This window comes from Macrotis lagotis, chromosome 2, assembly GCF_037893015.1.
Source record: "Macrotis lagotis isolate mMagLag1 chromosome 2, bilby.v1.9.chrom.fasta, whole genome shotgun sequence".
Taxonomy (NCBI): Eukaryota; Metazoa; Chordata; class Mammalia; order Peramelemorphia; family Peramelidae; genus Macrotis; species Macrotis lagotis.
Genome location: NC_133659.1, coordinates 3498159 through 3516507, shown reverse-complemented (window position 1 = coordinate 3516507; position 18349 = coordinate 3498159). Strand labels below are relative to the sequence as shown.

Sequence of the window (18349 nt, the reverse complement as noted above, 5' to 3'; positions counted from 1 at the left end):
TAGCCTCTCATTTACGGGGAATTATATTGTCCCTCTGAAGTGAGGGGAAATATGTCATAACAATGTTGATTATAATAAGGAGGAGGAGAAAAGATGTAATAAACTTAGTAATATCCAGGAGTGTCAGGGAGCCAGCTGTACCAGATCACAAGAACCTGACTGTTAAAATTGTATTATGAGCATTTACTCCTCAGAAACTAGCAAATGCTACAAATCAGACTTTGAATTATTGTTCTGTTGATTATCTAGACTTAAAAAATGATGAATAAATTTGAATAAAGTGGATTAATCCTCAAAATATAATGTGCATGGAGTGGCACAGTGGATAGAGCACCGGCCCTGGAGTCAGGAGATCCTGAGTTCAAATCCAGCCTCAAACATTTAATAATTACCTAGCTGTGTGGCCTTGGGCAAGTCACATGAACCCCAATTGCCTTGAAAAAATAAAAAAATATATATAACGGGCATATATTGGCTTTTGGAGTTTGCCAGTTTAAATGTTTGATGCCTCAGTGCACAACTTACACCTATATAGCAACAGAAGGTCTACTAAGCACTTCATTAACACATTGGAGACTCAAGAAAAATCTCTTGAAATAAGGGCTATTCTTATCCCCATTTTTCATATAAGGAAGCCAAGACTCAAGGAAGCGGTTTCATGCTCAGAATTACACAGCTGGCAAAATATGAACCCATGGCTTCTCAAATAATGCACTCATTATGCAAGTTGAAGGATTTCTCAATGCATTCTATGGAACCTTGCTGTAAAGATCCATGTTAGACAGCAGCAAGCTGGCATTCAAGTCCACCCAGGGCTCATTTCAGCTCGATTTTCACAGAAAATGGGCATCCTTCACATTAGTTTAAAAAGTGGGTTGGTGTGGGGAGAAGTGATGGAGGCTGAGACTCTACAACTACAAGCACCAATGCATTGGTGACCATTTCAGTGTCATAATTGGGCCAGTCATTCTAAGTAGTATGCTGAGTCAGAATGCTCATTACCTCCAGTCAGGTCATTGCCAAAAAGCAAGAAATTCCTTTTTTGACTCTAGAAATAAAAGTAATCCCAACTGTTCAAGGATGGGACATTAGTCTTTTCACTGAGCACAGGAAAAAAGAACCAGTTGGGCCAAAGACACTTGTGTTGGCCAAGAGAATAAGACAGAGGCAGCTTGTAAAATAGGTCAGAATTTTGAGTAAAGCATCACTGTCATAACCAGAGGACATTTTGTAATCTCATTTTCCCCCTAACCCAGTTTTGTTTTTTAAAAAAAGAATAAGATTGATACACAGCTTTGAGTTTCCACAACCAACTACTGCCTCTTATTCATGAGAAAATAATGAAACCTCCAAAATGATCAGTAAGGAAGAATAGATATGAAGATGAAAGATGGAAACAGGACTGCCTTTTCAGATTTATTCCTAGGTAAAAGTTCGACCTTACCTTTGTGAAGGTGAGCCAGATGTCTACTTGGACCTTCCTGTGTTTTGTCTGGGCTGGAGTCTCTAGGCTTAGTTTCAGAAGGGCATGGCTCATTCTCTTCATCTGATTCTCTTATTTCCTCTTGGATTGATTTGAGATCTTCAAAAATATTGTGAAATATAAAACACAGATGGGGAAGAGGGAGGGGAGAAGATTGGATGATTTCCAGGCATTTTAATATAATAGCAATTATGACAGAGGAGAATTAACTTCAATCCATTCCCTCTAAACTGTGATCATCCTTTAAAGATGCATCAAGATTCAACAATCCCCAAACTACAATTTCATAAAAAAAGGCAATAGACACAAGATAATCACCCAGCAAGAAATCCATGCAAAAAAAGACAAGGAGGCATGTTCATGCAGCAACTATTCCTCAGACCCCAAAGCAGTAGTGATGGGCTTGTTGCCATCTTAGAAATGTTTACAGAAGGAAATGCCTTAGAAAGTCTGGAATCTGGGTCCTCTAAGCTTCTCTCCCTACGCTTGGATGGTACAAATGATTATTGGCTTTTGAAAATGCCATATGAACACCAGGAGGGTATTCCTTATATGTTGTGTTTTAGTGGTTTCTCAAACTCAAAGTCAATATAAATGAAACATAGCCCTCTCATTTGCAAGTTTTGTTCAGTTTTTGGTTTTTAACATGAAAGATACTATTACTCTGACACTTTACTATGTAGAATACCACAAAGAAATCTTGATAACAGGATGTTTCTAGCTCCTATACCAATTGGAGACTCCCTGAACTCAGATCAGGGAGACCTGAATTCAAATCCAGCCTTAGAGGCTTACTAGCTGGGTGATCCTGAACAAGTCACTTAACCCTATTTGCCTTAGTTCCTCATCTGTCAAATGAGATGGAGAAGGAAATGGCAAGCCACCCCAGTATCTTTGCTAAAAAAATCCCAAATGGGGTCATGAAGAATTGGACATGACTAAGATAACTCCATAATAACAGCAAAGTCATTGAAATTTCCTTTCAGTATTCTTCCAGTTTGATCTCACCCTTTGCCCACCTTCTAACAACCTCTGCTCCCAAGCTCATATGTGCCCTCTGCCCCCACTGCAGCAGTATGGATGAGCCAACCTTCCAGAACTAAAAGCACTGACTGGATTTTGAGAACCTGGTTTAAGTCCTACCTTGGCCACATGTCACCTGCATGGCCTGGGGATGTCCCTGGATCCCAGATCCTTTTGGAATAGATGGTCTCTGAGCTCTGTGGTCTGAATTCAAAAGAATCCCTTTCTTTATTCATCCCATCAAACAGGAACTCATTCACAAAGTAGTCTCAGCTTCCATGAGCAAGCTAGCAATGAATTGAGATTGTTTTAACCCCATGGCTGGGTAGCACTGTGTAGAAGGCAGGATGTGGACTCAGGAAGACTGAGGTTCCAATCCTGTTAAACCTTGGCCAAGTCACCGAACCAGTATGTGTCTCCATTTCCTCATCTACCTAATGGGGATAATCGCAGCAATGGGATGGGTTCTTGTGAAGATCCAATGAGTTAGCATCGTTACAATGCTCTGCAAACCCTAAAGACTCACTTCCATTCTAATAGCTACAGACACAGTGGAACTCCCAAGGACTTGGTGATGGAAGTGAGTTACAGAATTGCAGTCTAAATTCAACCAATCAGATCCAAAAGGATGGGGCTTTCTAGAAGTTCTGATGAAAAAATCCTAATTCCCATGAGGAAAAAAGGAAAATGGAATTATATGAATGAAAGAGATGTGTTTCTGAATGCCTACTATGTTCCAACAGTTTAAAACTTCTAAGAATAAAAATCCCAAAGTGAGGAAATCCCCTACTCTCATAGAAATGATCTTCTAATGGGGGAGAAAAAGTATCAGAGGACAGTATCAGCAGTGGTGAGAATTGCCGTGAAGCCCTTGAGCTTCTTCCTCTTTGTAGCAGAGGTTACCAGAGGTAGCATTCCAGAGGGGAAAGAGAAGGAGTGTGTATATATAAGCCAAGAGTGCACAGGGAGATGCCTGGGTCCTGGATGATAATCACCACCTGGCAACTCCATCTACCTGGTTAGCTGAGTCTCTCCACACTGAATCAGGGCAATTCAGCCTCAGGGCAACAGTCCAAAATTGAGCATTGGGCATTGCTTCTGGATGTCTGACAGTCTTCTAGGTGGGAAGAAGGGGAAGGAGGACAGTGGTAGGGAAGGTGATGGGATACCCAGATAAGCTTGGGTTTCCTGGGGATGATAAGTTGAAAGGATATCAAGTTTCATATCACAGAGAAGGCTGACTTTTTGAAACAGTCTCTCTGTATATCTTAGGAGATTATCTCTATATACCAGCCACTGTGTCACGGGAAAGAGCCCCTGCCCTCCAAGAGCTTACATTCTCCTAGGGTAGATGACATATATATGTAGAAGTATATAGTCTTGGCTCAGCCTCCTCTCTCTTGCTGAGTTGGGTCCTTGGAACATGATTCTTGGGTTGGCCTTGGTTGGAGAGTTTTGGTTCTTACTTGTTCTAATGGGCGTCCCACTCTATTCATTATGAACTACTCAGACGTAAGCGCTTTAAGAAGCAGTATATGGAAGAACTCTAAGAAGAGCTGGTACAAGTCTCCCCAAAGTTGATGACTCCCTCCCCCACCCCAAGAAGATACAGTGACCGGAAGAAAGAAGACTTCAATTTGGGGAGCATGGGTATGTGGCAAAGGGGTGCCAGGAAATGCTCAATGATTGGAAGCTCTTTTCTTCCATTTTGGGGGACTTCATTGATATGGAGCTTTAAGATTTTCCAAAGTGTTTCATAAAGATTAACTCATTTTAGTTTCAGGACAACCCCATGAAGTAGGATTATAATTTTCATTTGGTACCTGAGCAGAGAGAGGAGATTATATGACTTACCCAGGGCCAGCTAAGAAGTACGCGAGGCTGCCAAATAGAAACAAGAATGTGAATATAAGCCAAATGGCCTCAAAGAGCTTTCTTTTAATGGGAGAAAGCAATAAATGAAAGAAATCTGAGGGTAGGGAGTGAAGAGAAATGAAGGTGGTTGGGTAGGAGAGAAGCATAAGTAGAGAAGGTAGTAAAATTCTACACCCTGGTACATGGGAATGTCCCCCATTCAATCAAATTCAATCAAGGTCATTCCAACTAATGAAAATTAGGTCTGGAACCCATGGTATTGAAGCCAGAAGTCTGTCACAAGGGAGAATGCTCAGAATGCCTGAGGAGACATGCTTATGCTTTAGAGGTCCAATGGAAAATATGGAGGCATTCAGGATCCAGAGATTGAGTCCTTAGCATCTGGGGTCCCTCACTTTCCATGTCCCTCCAGCATGTGGCAATAGGATTAGGGGAACAACATGAATAAAGTGTTTCATGTCTCTGCAAGGAGACCAGTCAAGTGATTTATGTTTCAGGTCGTGTCTGACTGTTCCTGACCCTAGTGGTGGGTTTTCTTGACAGAAGAATGGGAACAGTAGTTGGCCATTTCCTTCTTCAGCCCATTTCACAGATGAGGAAACTGAAGCAAACAAGGTGAAGTGAAGAGAATAAAGCCATTGTCTGATGCAGTGCTTATGCCTTCCCTCTCTTCTCTGTGACTTCCCAAAGATCCTCCAAAGCATTCTTGGAGAATGGATCTGCCAGTTGGACTTGAGAGTTCATTGGAAGCCATCAAATCCAAACCATTTAATGAATGGGGAAACTGAGGCACTGAGAAATGAGGTGATTTACCAAGAGTCATGAATCTAGAAAGTCTAAGGTGAGATTTGAACCTAGGTCTTGATTCCAAACATAAAACACTTTTCTAACCTTATGTGCTACATAAATGAGAAGTGCTAGTCATTTACTATATTTGAGACTGGAAAAGCTCCTTCTCTCCTTAACTGCAGTTTCTTTACCATAAAATAAAGATACATCTACTTGACAGGACTGTTATGACAAGCCAGATAACATGCAGGCTTTGCAGACCCTAACAGGCTATAAAGTTCCAATAATTATTCTCATTGTCTTAAAACTATGGTGCCTCATTCTCTGCCCTGGAGGATGCTACCTCATAGCACTCCTCCTCTGCCCCTGATGGAGGTAGCTCCAGGGGATCTGGAAGGCGAGGGTCTGCCACTGGACCAATAACTGCATGGTCTGAGGTGAGGAAGGCAGAGAAATTCCTTTGGTTATCTGTCAGGAAAATGTGAATATTGTGCATCATACACAGGGCTGGGAAAACAGAGAAGGTGAAAGCCTGGTGCCTGCCCACAAGCAACTCTCTGGTGCCAGGTGGAGCAACCAATGAAGATGTCTCCTACAGAGGTTCATGGAAGCCAACCAGGTTGGCAACAAAGGGGGGCAGCCTGGGCAGGGGCTGGAAGAGATGTCGGGTGGGTCAATGTCCAAGGTGCAATCGACCTTTGCTTCCCAAGTGGTTCCAAGTAAATCATAACTTTTTCCTTTTGCTTCTGAAATCCCAGAACCCCACTGGACCCAGAGTGCAAGCCCAGAGACCCCTGGCTCTGACAGACTTGAGTGGCCCTGGATGTGATATGGTACAGTGGTCTCAGACTGTCTCCAAAGCCATAGCTATTGGCTTTGTATCCCCTTCTGGTGAGTTCTAGCCTAGATCAAGTCAGATATACCCCTGGACTTCCTCGGCCTTGGTTTTTTTACAGGAGGAAGGAACTAGTCTCAGCACCTCCAAGAACTGGCCTGTCCAGGGCTAGTACAATGCCTCACACGGTGGTCAGAACAATACACAGCCAGGCATTGCCGGGAATGCACGAGAAGCAAAGGTTGGAGGATTCCTTGAACTCAGTTCTCAACTGCTGTGGAGTCACGGGGATGTCTGAGGAGAGGAGAACCAGAGCCATCAGGGTCCATCATGGTGGGCCGGGGTCATTTCAAACCCTCCCTCCCAGAGCCATTGAGGAAGATCCCTCCCACAACCCAGGCACAAAACCCTCTTCTGCGCAGAACAAATCAAGGGTTTTTACCCTGAGGACTAGGAGCAAGTTTTGTTTATAGTATTGCCTTGCAATGTAATTGTTCCTTTTGTGATCTCATGCACTTTATGGCGTACATTTAAAAACTGTCTAAGAAGGCATCTTCACCAGATTGCCTGCAACATAGCTAGAAAAGGTGCAGACAAGTAAACAGAAATCAAACTCTTGTCAGTACTGTCACTGTTTCTTCCAGGGGTGGCATGGAGCAGAAGGAATTCAGAAATCTAAGAAGGCTGGCATTTTGGCCATCCATTTTGTTTTGAAGGGCAACTCCTCAAGAATGGCAGATGCTGTTGCACTGTTGCCCTTGTTCTCACCAGAAGAAGCCATTCTACAACTCCATCCCCCTCACCCTATGGCTGGAACACATGACCTCTGACTGCCTCTGCAGTCTGGAATCAAAGAATGCTCTCCCCAAGCACCACGGCTGGTACCCTGACAAAGTGAAAACTCCTGGAGAACAAGGACCCTTTCATTTATTTGTCTCTGCTCCCATCACAGGGCCAATGCATGGCAGGTGGTGTTCTTTTGATGGATTATAGATAGAATTGGTTCCTTTTTGCCTTAGTCAGTCAGTCAATCACTGTGGTTATTCAATACTTACTGGGAGCAGGATACTGAATGAAGCACCAGAAATTCAAAGAAAGTAAAACAAAACAAAACACCCCCCTACTATATATATATATATTTAGAGAGAGAAGACGGAAAGTCTTCCCAAGGGGGCAGCTAGGAGGTGCAGTGGATAAAGCATCAGCCCTGGAGTAAGGAGGACCTGAGTTCAAAGCTGGCCTCAGACACTTATTACCTAGCCATGTGGTCTTGGGCAAGCCACTTAACCCCATTGCCTAGCAAAACCTAAAAACAAAAAAGTCTTCCCAGAATGAAGGCACTAGTCTATCAAAGGGGTTTAACAAAATGTAGTTGCATTAGCATTGATAAACTGATAAATTATTGAGAATAATCCATGATTGCTAACAGTGCAGTTAAGCTCTGAGTCACCCTTCTCCTTACATGGGCCTTCTTCTCCTTACGTGGACAAGTCAGATTGGAGAGCTTGGATGAATCCACTCTTGTCAAGGGCCATTGGCTCAAGCTCCCATGGGCGTGTGGTCCCACTCCTGATGTTCACTGATGGAGAATCATACAGATGAGCTTTTGATAAAGATGGCACAGTAAGGACAGTTGGTAGATACCATCTCCCAAAAGTCTATGGGATTGTCCCAGAGGAAAATGGTCTGAAGCAGAGAGCACACATGGTGAAGGGGGTTGCTGAAAACACTTTTTTTTCCTCTGTGGGTTGACCGGGAAGCTCCCCTTGGGCCTGGCACCATCTCATCTGGGCTCCCTGCAGAGCTGTGTGTCCAAGAAGTCTTTAGCTCCTAGTGACACAGATCATGCCACCAACTGACCCATGGACAGTTAGATCACTGAGGAGAAGGTGGAAAAGTCCAAAATGCTTCAGACGCTTTGAAACTGAGATGTTCATCTTTGAGTCAAAGGTGGAGGAAGAGGGGCAGACCTGGCCAAGGCTGAAGTGCAGCCAAGGCTTCTCCCTGGCTCTCTCTCCCAGCAAAGTCCTTTTCAGATGATTTCATTTCAGGGAAAACCATATGCCAGTTTCTGGAAAAGATTTTTTCTCATGCTATTTGATTATTTGTAGATGGTGTTGAAGGCAAAACCAAATTTACCAGCCTAGAGAAATAGAATTTCTATCTGGCATCATTTCAGTCATTCATTTTTTTTCCATACGTGGACTAAGGTCTTTTGATTCAGTGGTTGATACAGACATATAACCAGCTAGTTAAAGCATTTTCCTATAATAGTAAAGCATTGATTTATATTATCAAGAAACATTTATATAAAGACAATTTAAATATACATCTAAATACGAGATGAAATGGTAGTGATCATGATGATTTTGCATTGCCAGTTTGGGTATACTATCCCTCCTTTCTGAAGTTTTTCTAATTCTCTCCTTATTCTACTGTTACTTCTTTCTTTTCCATCATTATTTAACAGTGATCCAAGACAATTTTCTGGTATTAAAATTATGTGTACACAGGGCGGAATAGGCCACCACATTACTCTCCGGTAATTAGCTGTTCTCTCAGGACCAGCTTAAGATGTCCAAGCTGGCCAGCTCAGCTGAAAGGAAAATGACATGAGCCTCCCCTCCCTTGCTCAACTTAAAAGTTGTGACCAGGAAAAAAAAAAACAAAGTTCAATGAAGTTCAAATAATATTCATAACCATATCTTAAGAGTGTAATTCTCCATTACTTGATTTTTGGAAGTTTGATCATTAAAGTTTCCATGTTTTTATTGAACTCTAAGGAAGTATAGCAAGATATATAGATATTATATAAACACATACATCATTTGTCATACAATCATATCTGCTTCTTTGTGACCCTTTTGAGGGATTTCTTGGCAGAGATACTAGAGTGGTTGGCCATTTCCTTTCCAACTCATCTTACAGGTGAGAAAACTGAGGCAGACAGGGTTAAGGGATTTTCCTACCCAGTGTCACACAGCTAAGTTTCTGAGGCCAGATTTGATATCAAGATGAGTCTTCCTGATTCCAAGCCCAGTATTCTGTCCACTCTTGTAGCACCCAGATGCCTAGAACAAAGCTCCTAGACATTCTGCTTAAGGCCTGGCCAACCAATATCCCGACTATACTTTTTATCTCGAACTGGTGAGATCCTTCTCTCTCCAGGGGCAGCTTGAAGGGCTCTTCACCTGTGGATTGTTTTGTGACTTCCACAATAGGAAGAAATTATCTCTCTCTTCAATGCTTCCCTAGACCACACTGTACCTCTTCTTCGTCAGGGTCAAATTTTCTCTTATAAAATACTTACTTATGTAGATGTCACTGAATTAACAGAAAATATTTAGATTTGAAGGATAAAAAGTCAATCCAGATGTCTATTTGATTGTAAACCCCTTCCAACTTAGGATTGCATTATTCTATCTTTCTTCACACAGAAAGTACTCTAAAATGCCAACTATGTGCATGAGGCACTGAGCTGGACAGTGTAGATTAAAGACAAAATCACAAAGACAAGTAAAGGCCCTGAGGGAGTGCATACTGAAACTTCTCTTAACCCCATTATCCAAGACAGTGTCTTGCTCAAAGAAGATATGTCCTAAATGGCTGTTGAATTGACTGGAATGATGCTCATTCTGATTAAGTCCTTCCTTGGTCCTTCTTCAAGCTCCTCAATGACAACTTGTTTGGTGCACATATATTGGTTCTATATATTCTGTGCTCTTACCACTCCATTTCTTTTCCTTTTCTGCTCTAATCTTATACCAATCCCCTCTTGGCATATGCTATTCAGAAATGGATCAAAGAAGGCATCAATGCCAAGAATGTTCCATTAATACTTCAGGAAAAAGACATTCTGGAAGAGCAGAAAACCAGGGGTAAGTTTGAAGCTGCTCCAAAGAGGGAAATTCTGGTTCTGAGAATTAGAGTTTAAAATACTCAGAATATAAGATCTCAAAATGGGTTGCAATGTGGTAGTCATCAGAATAATCTGGGATGGAAAAGCTGAGTGGATCAATGGAATAGACGAGGTACACAACACAGTGGTAAATGGCCATAGTAATTTAGGGTACCCACGTGGCACAGTGGATGAGTACCAGGACCGGAGTCAAGAAGACTCCTCCTAAGTTCAAATCTAGCTTCAGATACATAGTGGTGGGTGACCCTGGACAAGTCATTTAATTCTGTTGGCCTCAGATTCCTCCTCCATAAAATGGACAAGGGAATGGCACAACACTTACAGTGTTTGAAAAACCTCATTGGGTCATGAAGAACTAGACATGATTGAGACAACTGAACAGCAATAATACAGTGTTTAAAAAACCCAAAGATTCAGATTTTGGGAGAAAGAACTCATTGTTTGACAAAAAGTTGCAGGAAAACCTGGAAGCAATTATAGATCAACACCTCACACAATATATCAAGATGAAGTCAAAATAGATAGGGGCTTAGGGAAGCTGGAAGATTTTACTTTTCAGACCTATGGCTAAGGGAAGACTTTATGGCCAAATAAGAGATGAGTTACAAGATATAAACTGGATAATTTGATTAATAACAAATTGTAAAACTTTGCACAAACAAAATTAGAAGAAAAGCAGGAAACTGATGGAAATATTTACAGAAAGTTTCTCTGATAATTCTAGAATTAAGTCAAATTTATAAAGAAAATTGATAAATGGCCAAAGGACATGATCAGGCAGTTTTCAGCAGAATTGCCTTATGGAAAACTGCTCTAAATCACCATAGATTAGAGAAATGCCAATTAAAAAAAACTCTGAGGTACCCCCTCATACTCCTAAAATTGGCTACAAAAACAGAAAACAAACATTATGGAAGTTGAAGGGATGTGGGAAAACTGGGACATTAATGCACCACTGGTGAAGATGTGAATTGATCTAATCACTCTGGAGAACAATTAGATCTGTCCCCAAAAGGCTATAAAACTTGACTGCCCTACAAGCCAGCAAAATCACTGCTACATCTATAATCCAAAGAGATCAAAGAAAAAGGAAAATAATATATTTGTACAAGAACATTTATAGCAGCTCTTTTTGGGGTGGCAAAGAATTGGAAACTAATGGGATGCCCATCAATTTGAGAATGAACAAGTTGTAGTAGAAAATATAATGGAATAATAAATAGATTTCATAAAATGACTTAGAATGACCTAGAATGACTCACATGCACTGATGCCAAGTGAAGTGAGAACAAAGAGAACGCTGTATAAGGTATTAGCTATATGGTGCTGCAATCAATATTTGAATAACTTAGAAAAAACAATTTTCTAAGGTAATTCCAAAGAACTTCGGAGAAAAATTCTACCTCCAGAGAAATATGAACTAGAACGAAGACTTGTACAATTTTATTTTTTGAAGGGGCAGGTTTAAATATGTTTACCATATGGCTAATAAGGAAATATATTTTGCATGACATCCACTGGTACACTCTATTATCAACTTGCTTACCTTCTCAATGGGCAGGGTGGGGAGAAGGGGAAAGAGAATTTGGAATTCAAAAAATTTTAAATGTTAACAATTTTAAAGAGAAAACAAAAGTATATAGCTTAAAATTTGATATTAATTCAAAACCCTATTCTGAGCTTGTTTACTTGCTACTTTTAAGAGTTCCTTGACTTTTTCCTTTTTATTTTTTTGACATGACTAGTATCACCCTCAGGAAAGTTAAATTGTTATGGCATTAAAACAAGGAAAACAAAAGCCTAGGATTAATCACAATCTTAAGACTATTTTTCTCCATAGTCTTCAGCATGTGGCATTCATCAAGGATGCCCTTAATTGATAAAAAGAAGTCTTTGCATTTTTATGCTTATCTAGTAGATAAAAGAAACAAAAAAACCCTAGATCTATTAGTCATTCTTAATTACTAAATATATAAATTGTTCTTTGCTATTTTTATTAGAACTTTTTCTCCCTATGTCCTTTATTCCCAAATGGCAAGTTTCATTTAAGGCATGACCTTTGTTTGAGTTTATACATTGGTTATGTGCTGTAGCTGTTCTTTTTTGGTAACTCATACATAAATTGTAATGTATTATATATATATATATATATATATACACATATCTATATGGATAGATAGATAGATGATAGATATTCAAAGATACACACATACCCATTGACAAAAGATCATCATCAGATACAATTTCTTTGGATTAGGATTTAATGGATGAAAACAATAATGCATATGATAACTCTAGCCGTAGAGACTTTTTTGAGCATGCTGAACTAAAATCAATTTTCACTAAAAAGAAAAAGAGAAAACTCATGGAGAAAAATATATAGTTCACTGGGGTTTACGATGATTGATCTGATTGATCAACATCTCTTTATCTCCCAAGAAAGCAACCTACCTGATAGGACTGGGTGGGTGGGTGGGGAACAGAGAAAGTATTGAATTGGACAAATACAAACAAAATATAGGCTTTGTTTAAGTCTATTTTTTAAACAAAATAAATAGATCCAGTCTATTGCATTAAAAATTGTATTTTATCTCCTCAAATATTATGGCATTGTTTGTTCTAATCCTCTTTCATTCACACAAAAAATCCTATTCTTTGGTTAAAAGACTTTTTATGTTCAACTTTGATAACAAAGAACACATTTTAAATTATGTCCTTGAAAGGAGGAACTGTATGGCAAATTTTGTTTTTGCATCATCCATTTTAGTCACTGGAGAACTAACTTTGCTTCATAGATGCTGGGTGATTGTTGGATTCGTAAATGTGTGACCTTTGGTCTCTGGTCAGTAAGTCAATTTAATCGTAAAGAGAAAGACTAAGATTTTTGTGAAAATTGAGGACACTTTCCACTTCTCCTCTGGAGACAATAGATAGCCCTGACCTCATAAATGTTATAGCTATGAAATGAGAGAACACATGGCGAGTGCTCTGGACATCTTATAATAGCTGGCGATTACATCACAAAGTTTGTGAGGTGATTTGTAAATGGTACCTCATTTTTTTCTGACAACAATGTGGGGAATGGGCAAATATAGCAAGCATAGCTTCCTACCAGCTCAGCTCACTCATGGGGAGCCAATTGTTCAATTCTCCATGCTAGTTTTTACTCCTCAGAAATAGCAGTGTCACAAATCAGAGTTGAATTTCTTTTGTTGATTATCTGGACTTAAGAAAAAAATGATGGAAAAAACTAAGATTAAATTTTAATATGTACTGTAAGTCAAGCCTGATTTCCCCCTCTAGAGCCATTGGTACATTCCTGCAGGTAAGTTTTTACCCTTAGGACAGATGAGAAAAACAAAACAGAGAACTGCTAAGTGACTTGTCCCTGGCAATACAGCAAGGAAGAGTCTCAAGTCAAATTCAAACTCATATTTTCCTGAAACCAGGTCCAATTGGCTCAGCACTAGATGGTACGGTGGATAGAGCACAGCCCCTGAAATCAGGAAGGCCTGAGTTTAAATCCAGCCTCAGACATTTTGATACTTCCTAGCTCTGTGACCCTGGGCATGTCACTTGTAACTGCTTCAAGTTCATTTGTAAAATGGAGATCATAGTCTCTTCCTGCGTTTGTATGAACACAGAATGAGAAATTTGTAAAGCAACCTTATTAATATAGAATTTCTGTGTAAATATGTTAAGTATTTTGTGGATTAATTGGTCAGAGGAGGATCACAGCTGAATCCATATGAGGTCATGGCCAAGTCTCCATGTGCTTTTTTGTTCTCTCTAGAATGAAGGTGTTTGAGTAAGTGACTACTAAGGGCTCTCTTAGCTCTTTGTCTCCTCTTATCCATATGCTTCAGAAAATTTATTTTAAATGCCGTGATTATATTTGCACTGACTCATGATGTATCATTCAATTGATATTCAGCCCATTGATTAAGAAGTAGTTATGTCCTCAGTGCAGTGCTATAGATGTCCTAGGGAACAAATACCCCTGTTCTCAAAGAGGGCCATTTCTCTATGCATCCATTCGTACCCTCTCTTCTGTGGCATGGAAGTGAACCCTTGGTTCTTAAGAAAATGGAACAAGCTTTGGCCTAATCCTCCAAAGATGAACACACTCCAAGTTTAGAGAAGCTCATTGTTATTTAAAGTACTATATTAATATCATCAACTTTATAAAATTATATACATATATATGCTTTATATTTTCCACCCTAACTTCTAATTTTTTCTTTTTTTTTAATCCTAATTTTTACTGTCTTCTCCTGTGCTCCCTTTTGCAGGGAAATTACAAATATATTAATATGCTTGGAAGAATTTTTTAAAGTTTTTTGTAGATTGTCATCTTCCACAACAGATGTTGGTCTATAAACTGTGATCATCTCCATGCTTACATGTTTGATATAAGGAATCTAAATCAAGGTGACCACATATGTCAGACATGATCTCTCTTATTTTTGATGGTCATATGATCTCATGGTGTGAAAATGTAAATACAATATTAAGGCCCTATAAGAAATGACGAATATGAGGAATTCAAAGAAACATGGAAAGACATATAAACTGAAGAGTGGAAAACAATATAAACAGGAACTATAGAACAATAAAACTGAATTGAATGTTTTGTAAATATAACTAACCTTGGCTCTGAAGAATAGATGTGGAAATGCACTTTCACTGCAGAAAAGGGGGGGGACTATAAATGAGTAAATGAATGAATAAATGAATAAGCAATTTATTAAGAGCTTCCTGTGTCAACAGCTAAAGATACAAAGAGAAGGGCAAAGATGATCCTTGATCACAGGGAGCTGACCTTTTAATGGGGAGATGACACCTATAGTACCAAAGAGAGGCAGTTTGGTCAAGGAAGTTACCTGGATAATAAATGAGGGTGGAGGGGAGAAGATTAATACCTCCTCTACCTGATTGATGCCAGAGTGTTGAAATGACCATGGGAAAAGGTTCAAAAGCTGAAGGGAGGAGTAAGAAACCGAGGAAAAAAATATCATTGTCCCAACCCACAAGGAACTAATATTCTAATGGAGAAGAAAATATGCAAAATAATGTACATACAAGATCTCTATAATGAAAGAACAGGCACAATTAGTGTCGGGGTAGGGGAGTCTGAAAAGAGGTCCTTAATGAATAGCATTATGCAGCCAGGGTGAGCAATGATACCTTAAAGAAGAGGCACCAGCCAAATTAGTGAAAGCAGATTTATTATTTAGTCAAGAATCAAAATTTTCCCAGTAGGTTAGGAAGAAAAGAACAGATCAATAGTTTTATGAATTTTAGGAGAGCCTAATCCATACCTCTAGCATGATATGGTCGCAGAAGCACTGACTCGCCATACTAACCATTATCTCCCTATTACCATCTATACTTTTTTGTTATGCAAAAATGAGTATGTGTGCCTATGTTGTTAATAAGTTAATTATGTGAATATAATAATTGATAATATATGTATATACACACACACTATATTATCTAAATCTTGGCTGAATCATCTAGTTTTATGGAATGAAAATCAAAGTATCAAGACATGACTTCTATACCAATGAACCCATCCACCTTATTTAAAGTCCAAACCTACCTAATTTAATATATCTGCTGAGTCATCCAAAATATGCAACTGAACTCAGCAATTAAGGCAAAGTTACTGAAAAGCTCAGCTTCTTTTTAAAGCAGATTTCTAAAATTAAGAACTATAATATTGTTGAATTGGCTTTCTAAACCTTTTGAAAAAAGATGCTTATTTTATCGATATGCTTCAGCTGATCCTTTTAATAAAAAAAAACAAGAGCGTATGTTCCCCCCTTTGTTGGGGCCTTTGGATGTTCAATCCTATCACAGAGCAGATGGGAAATAACTTGCTTCCCTCTTGTCCACTTCAATCATCATCCCAATCCCTAATTTCTGCCAACATAGAGACTAGCTAGATCCTCAAGCAGTTTCATCTCTCCAAGGTAAAGATAATGGAGAATACAGACCTGAGATCCCTGGGGGCTCTTCACCCTTACCAGATAGAATGGATCACCCCAAGATGCAAATCTCAATCAACAATCCAGTGGTCATGACATGCCTTATATTTAATAGGGCTCTAATAAATATTTGTTGAACTGAAAAGAGGAGCCATGGCATTTGTCATTAGAATATCTCAGAAGATGTGAGTTCAAGTCCTGATCCTGCCCATATTGCCTCTGTGTCCTAGGATAAGTCATTCAACCTCCCTCATTGCCACATCTGTTTGTCTATTAAGGATTTTTGTCTGATGTTGGGAACTCCCAGGGAGTAAATTCCATCTACCAGTACAGATTGGTAGCCCCCTCATAACAATCTCAGAGAATGTTTTGGAACATTGAGAGGCATATGACTTAACCAAGATCACAGAGCCAGGATGAATCAGAGGCAGGCATTTAAATTGTCTTTCTGATTGGGATCCAGTTTTCTATTCACTGCATCATATTGTTTTTCATCCTCTATGAAAGGATTTAATTACTTAAACTCCCAGAGGTCTCCAGAGTCAGATGAGATATTATTGACATTACATGCAAAAAATTCTCTTTCCAAAACTAATACTTTCTATTGATAAAGGTAATGTCGAAAAGAATCATATTGGAACCAAATGTCAGAGACTAGAATAGGATTTCTTCAGTAATGGGGATTGTGTGAGGCTCACACGATTACCCTGAAAAGCCTTAGTTGTTTTCCCCTCCAAAACTGCATTCCACTGCATTCTCTCGCCTGTCAGTCATTGCCCAGCCTCCAGTGGGAAGAATTTAGGAGAAGAGAAAGAAAAGAAGACAGAACACCCCAAGGATACAATATGATTTATGTGACATAGAGGCAAAAAGGAAATAACAATCTTATGTCTTCAGTGTTGCTGCAAGTGCATTTCTCATGCTCTCACAAAAGGTAATGGCCATAATCAACTTCCATGCATGAGGAATATCTCAGCTCAATTCAATGGCCATACTCACCATCACCTTCATCAACTTTAGAAAGCCCTGCCATTGTCCCATTCAACTCTTTGGTGGTCTTGGCCAAAGGCCACCAAATGGTACTCTCCTCTTCCTTTCCTTCCCCAGAATCCTGATTTCTGCGCCTTCCACTTAGGCTCTTTTTGATTTCTTTTGAAGAAGAATGCCATTCAATCCCTTGATATTCACAGATTCCCTCAGGGTCTAGCCTTTTTGACCTAATTTTTCTTTTATCCATGAGACCCCGTAAAGCAGGGTTGTCTTCTTTGTCATCTTCATCCAAATGCCTGTAATATGGGTTTTCTTGCTGAGTTTCTTCTTGGCTTTCCTCACTGTAGGTGATCCCATCCCCCATTTCAAACATATCTTCACTGGAACTAGAAGACATGTTACTTCTGAATGAGCCTGTGGAGGAAGTTTTCCTAGCTACAAACAGGAAACACAAGGACAACATGAGAGTTATTTTTTTTCACTCCCTCTATCATTTCTACCAAGCAGCTGGTTAAACATTTCCAGTCACTTTTGTAATATCATTGACCCAACCACCAACAGTGTCCTGGACCAAAAAGGCTGGTGCCACAGGTTCCAGCTTTGGCTCCATCACAAATCGGCCCCATGGTCCTGGGTGCCAGGACCTGTGTGGATGGTAACTAGAGCCTGAGGCCATGGGCTCAGCCTTGGCTCTCAGGTCTATCAACTGCACAGGTGTGGACAAGTCATTGAGGCTCCCCGGACCCCCATTTCCTCAAAATGGTGGATTTGGACTAGATGGCCTCTGAACTCCTTTGCAGGATTACAACTGTAACCCTGGGACTAAATGAAAGGTTCACATTCTGTGGTAGAGAAATTAAGAGCCAGAGTAAAGAGCTGGGTTTCAAACCTAAATGCCCATGCCCCACAGCCCACATGTCTTCCACTATATCAACCTTCTTTACCAGCTCCTATGGTTCTAGAAATGTTTGATTGATGGATGAAATAGCTCAAAGATTTAGGGGTATATAAGCCAACCTCTATTTCATGTGATATTATGGAAAAAATCAAATGCATTATAATCTTATGAGAACTTAAACACTGGCTACAACCTGACCAAGCCTTGTGGATTATTTCTGGATTAAGATCTTTAAAAACAGTTACCAAATTTTGAAGATCTACAGTAAACATCTCTGTTACAATATAATTAATCAAATAATGCTACATTGATGGAACTGGGAGAAGAGTTAGTGATGCATTGGATATTAGCATCTGAATAAACACCTAGATTGCTAAATAAATTTCATTATTTCATGCTATCATCTTTCCCCCAGTAACCAATGGTACAAATAATGTTTGGAACTGAACAGGAATAGGAGGAAATGGATGGGACCATACATACTAGGTAGTTCTTTAAGGCATACCACTTTCTAATACCAAAGCACTTCTAGCCTGTCCACTTCTCT

General features: G+C 39.7%; 1 protein-coding gene across 4 annotated transcripts in view; it reads right to left on the bottom strand.

Annotated features, from left to right (window-relative positions):
• The window catches only part of ERICH3 (glutamate rich 3), a 126885-nt gene that overhangs the window by 18909 nt on the left and 89627 nt on the right, over positions 1–18349 (bottom strand). For 3 of the 4 annotated variants that reach the window (XM_074221171.1, XM_074221169.1, XM_074221172.1), the window contains one exon: positions 1445–1582. In XM_074221171.1, coding sequence (XP_074077272.1) covers positions 1445–1582 — 138 coding nt within the window. Of the gene's footprint in view, positions 1–1444; positions 1583–16913; positions 17340–18349 lie in introns of all 4 variants that reach the window. The other variant, XM_074221173.1, reaches the window with a different exon arrangement.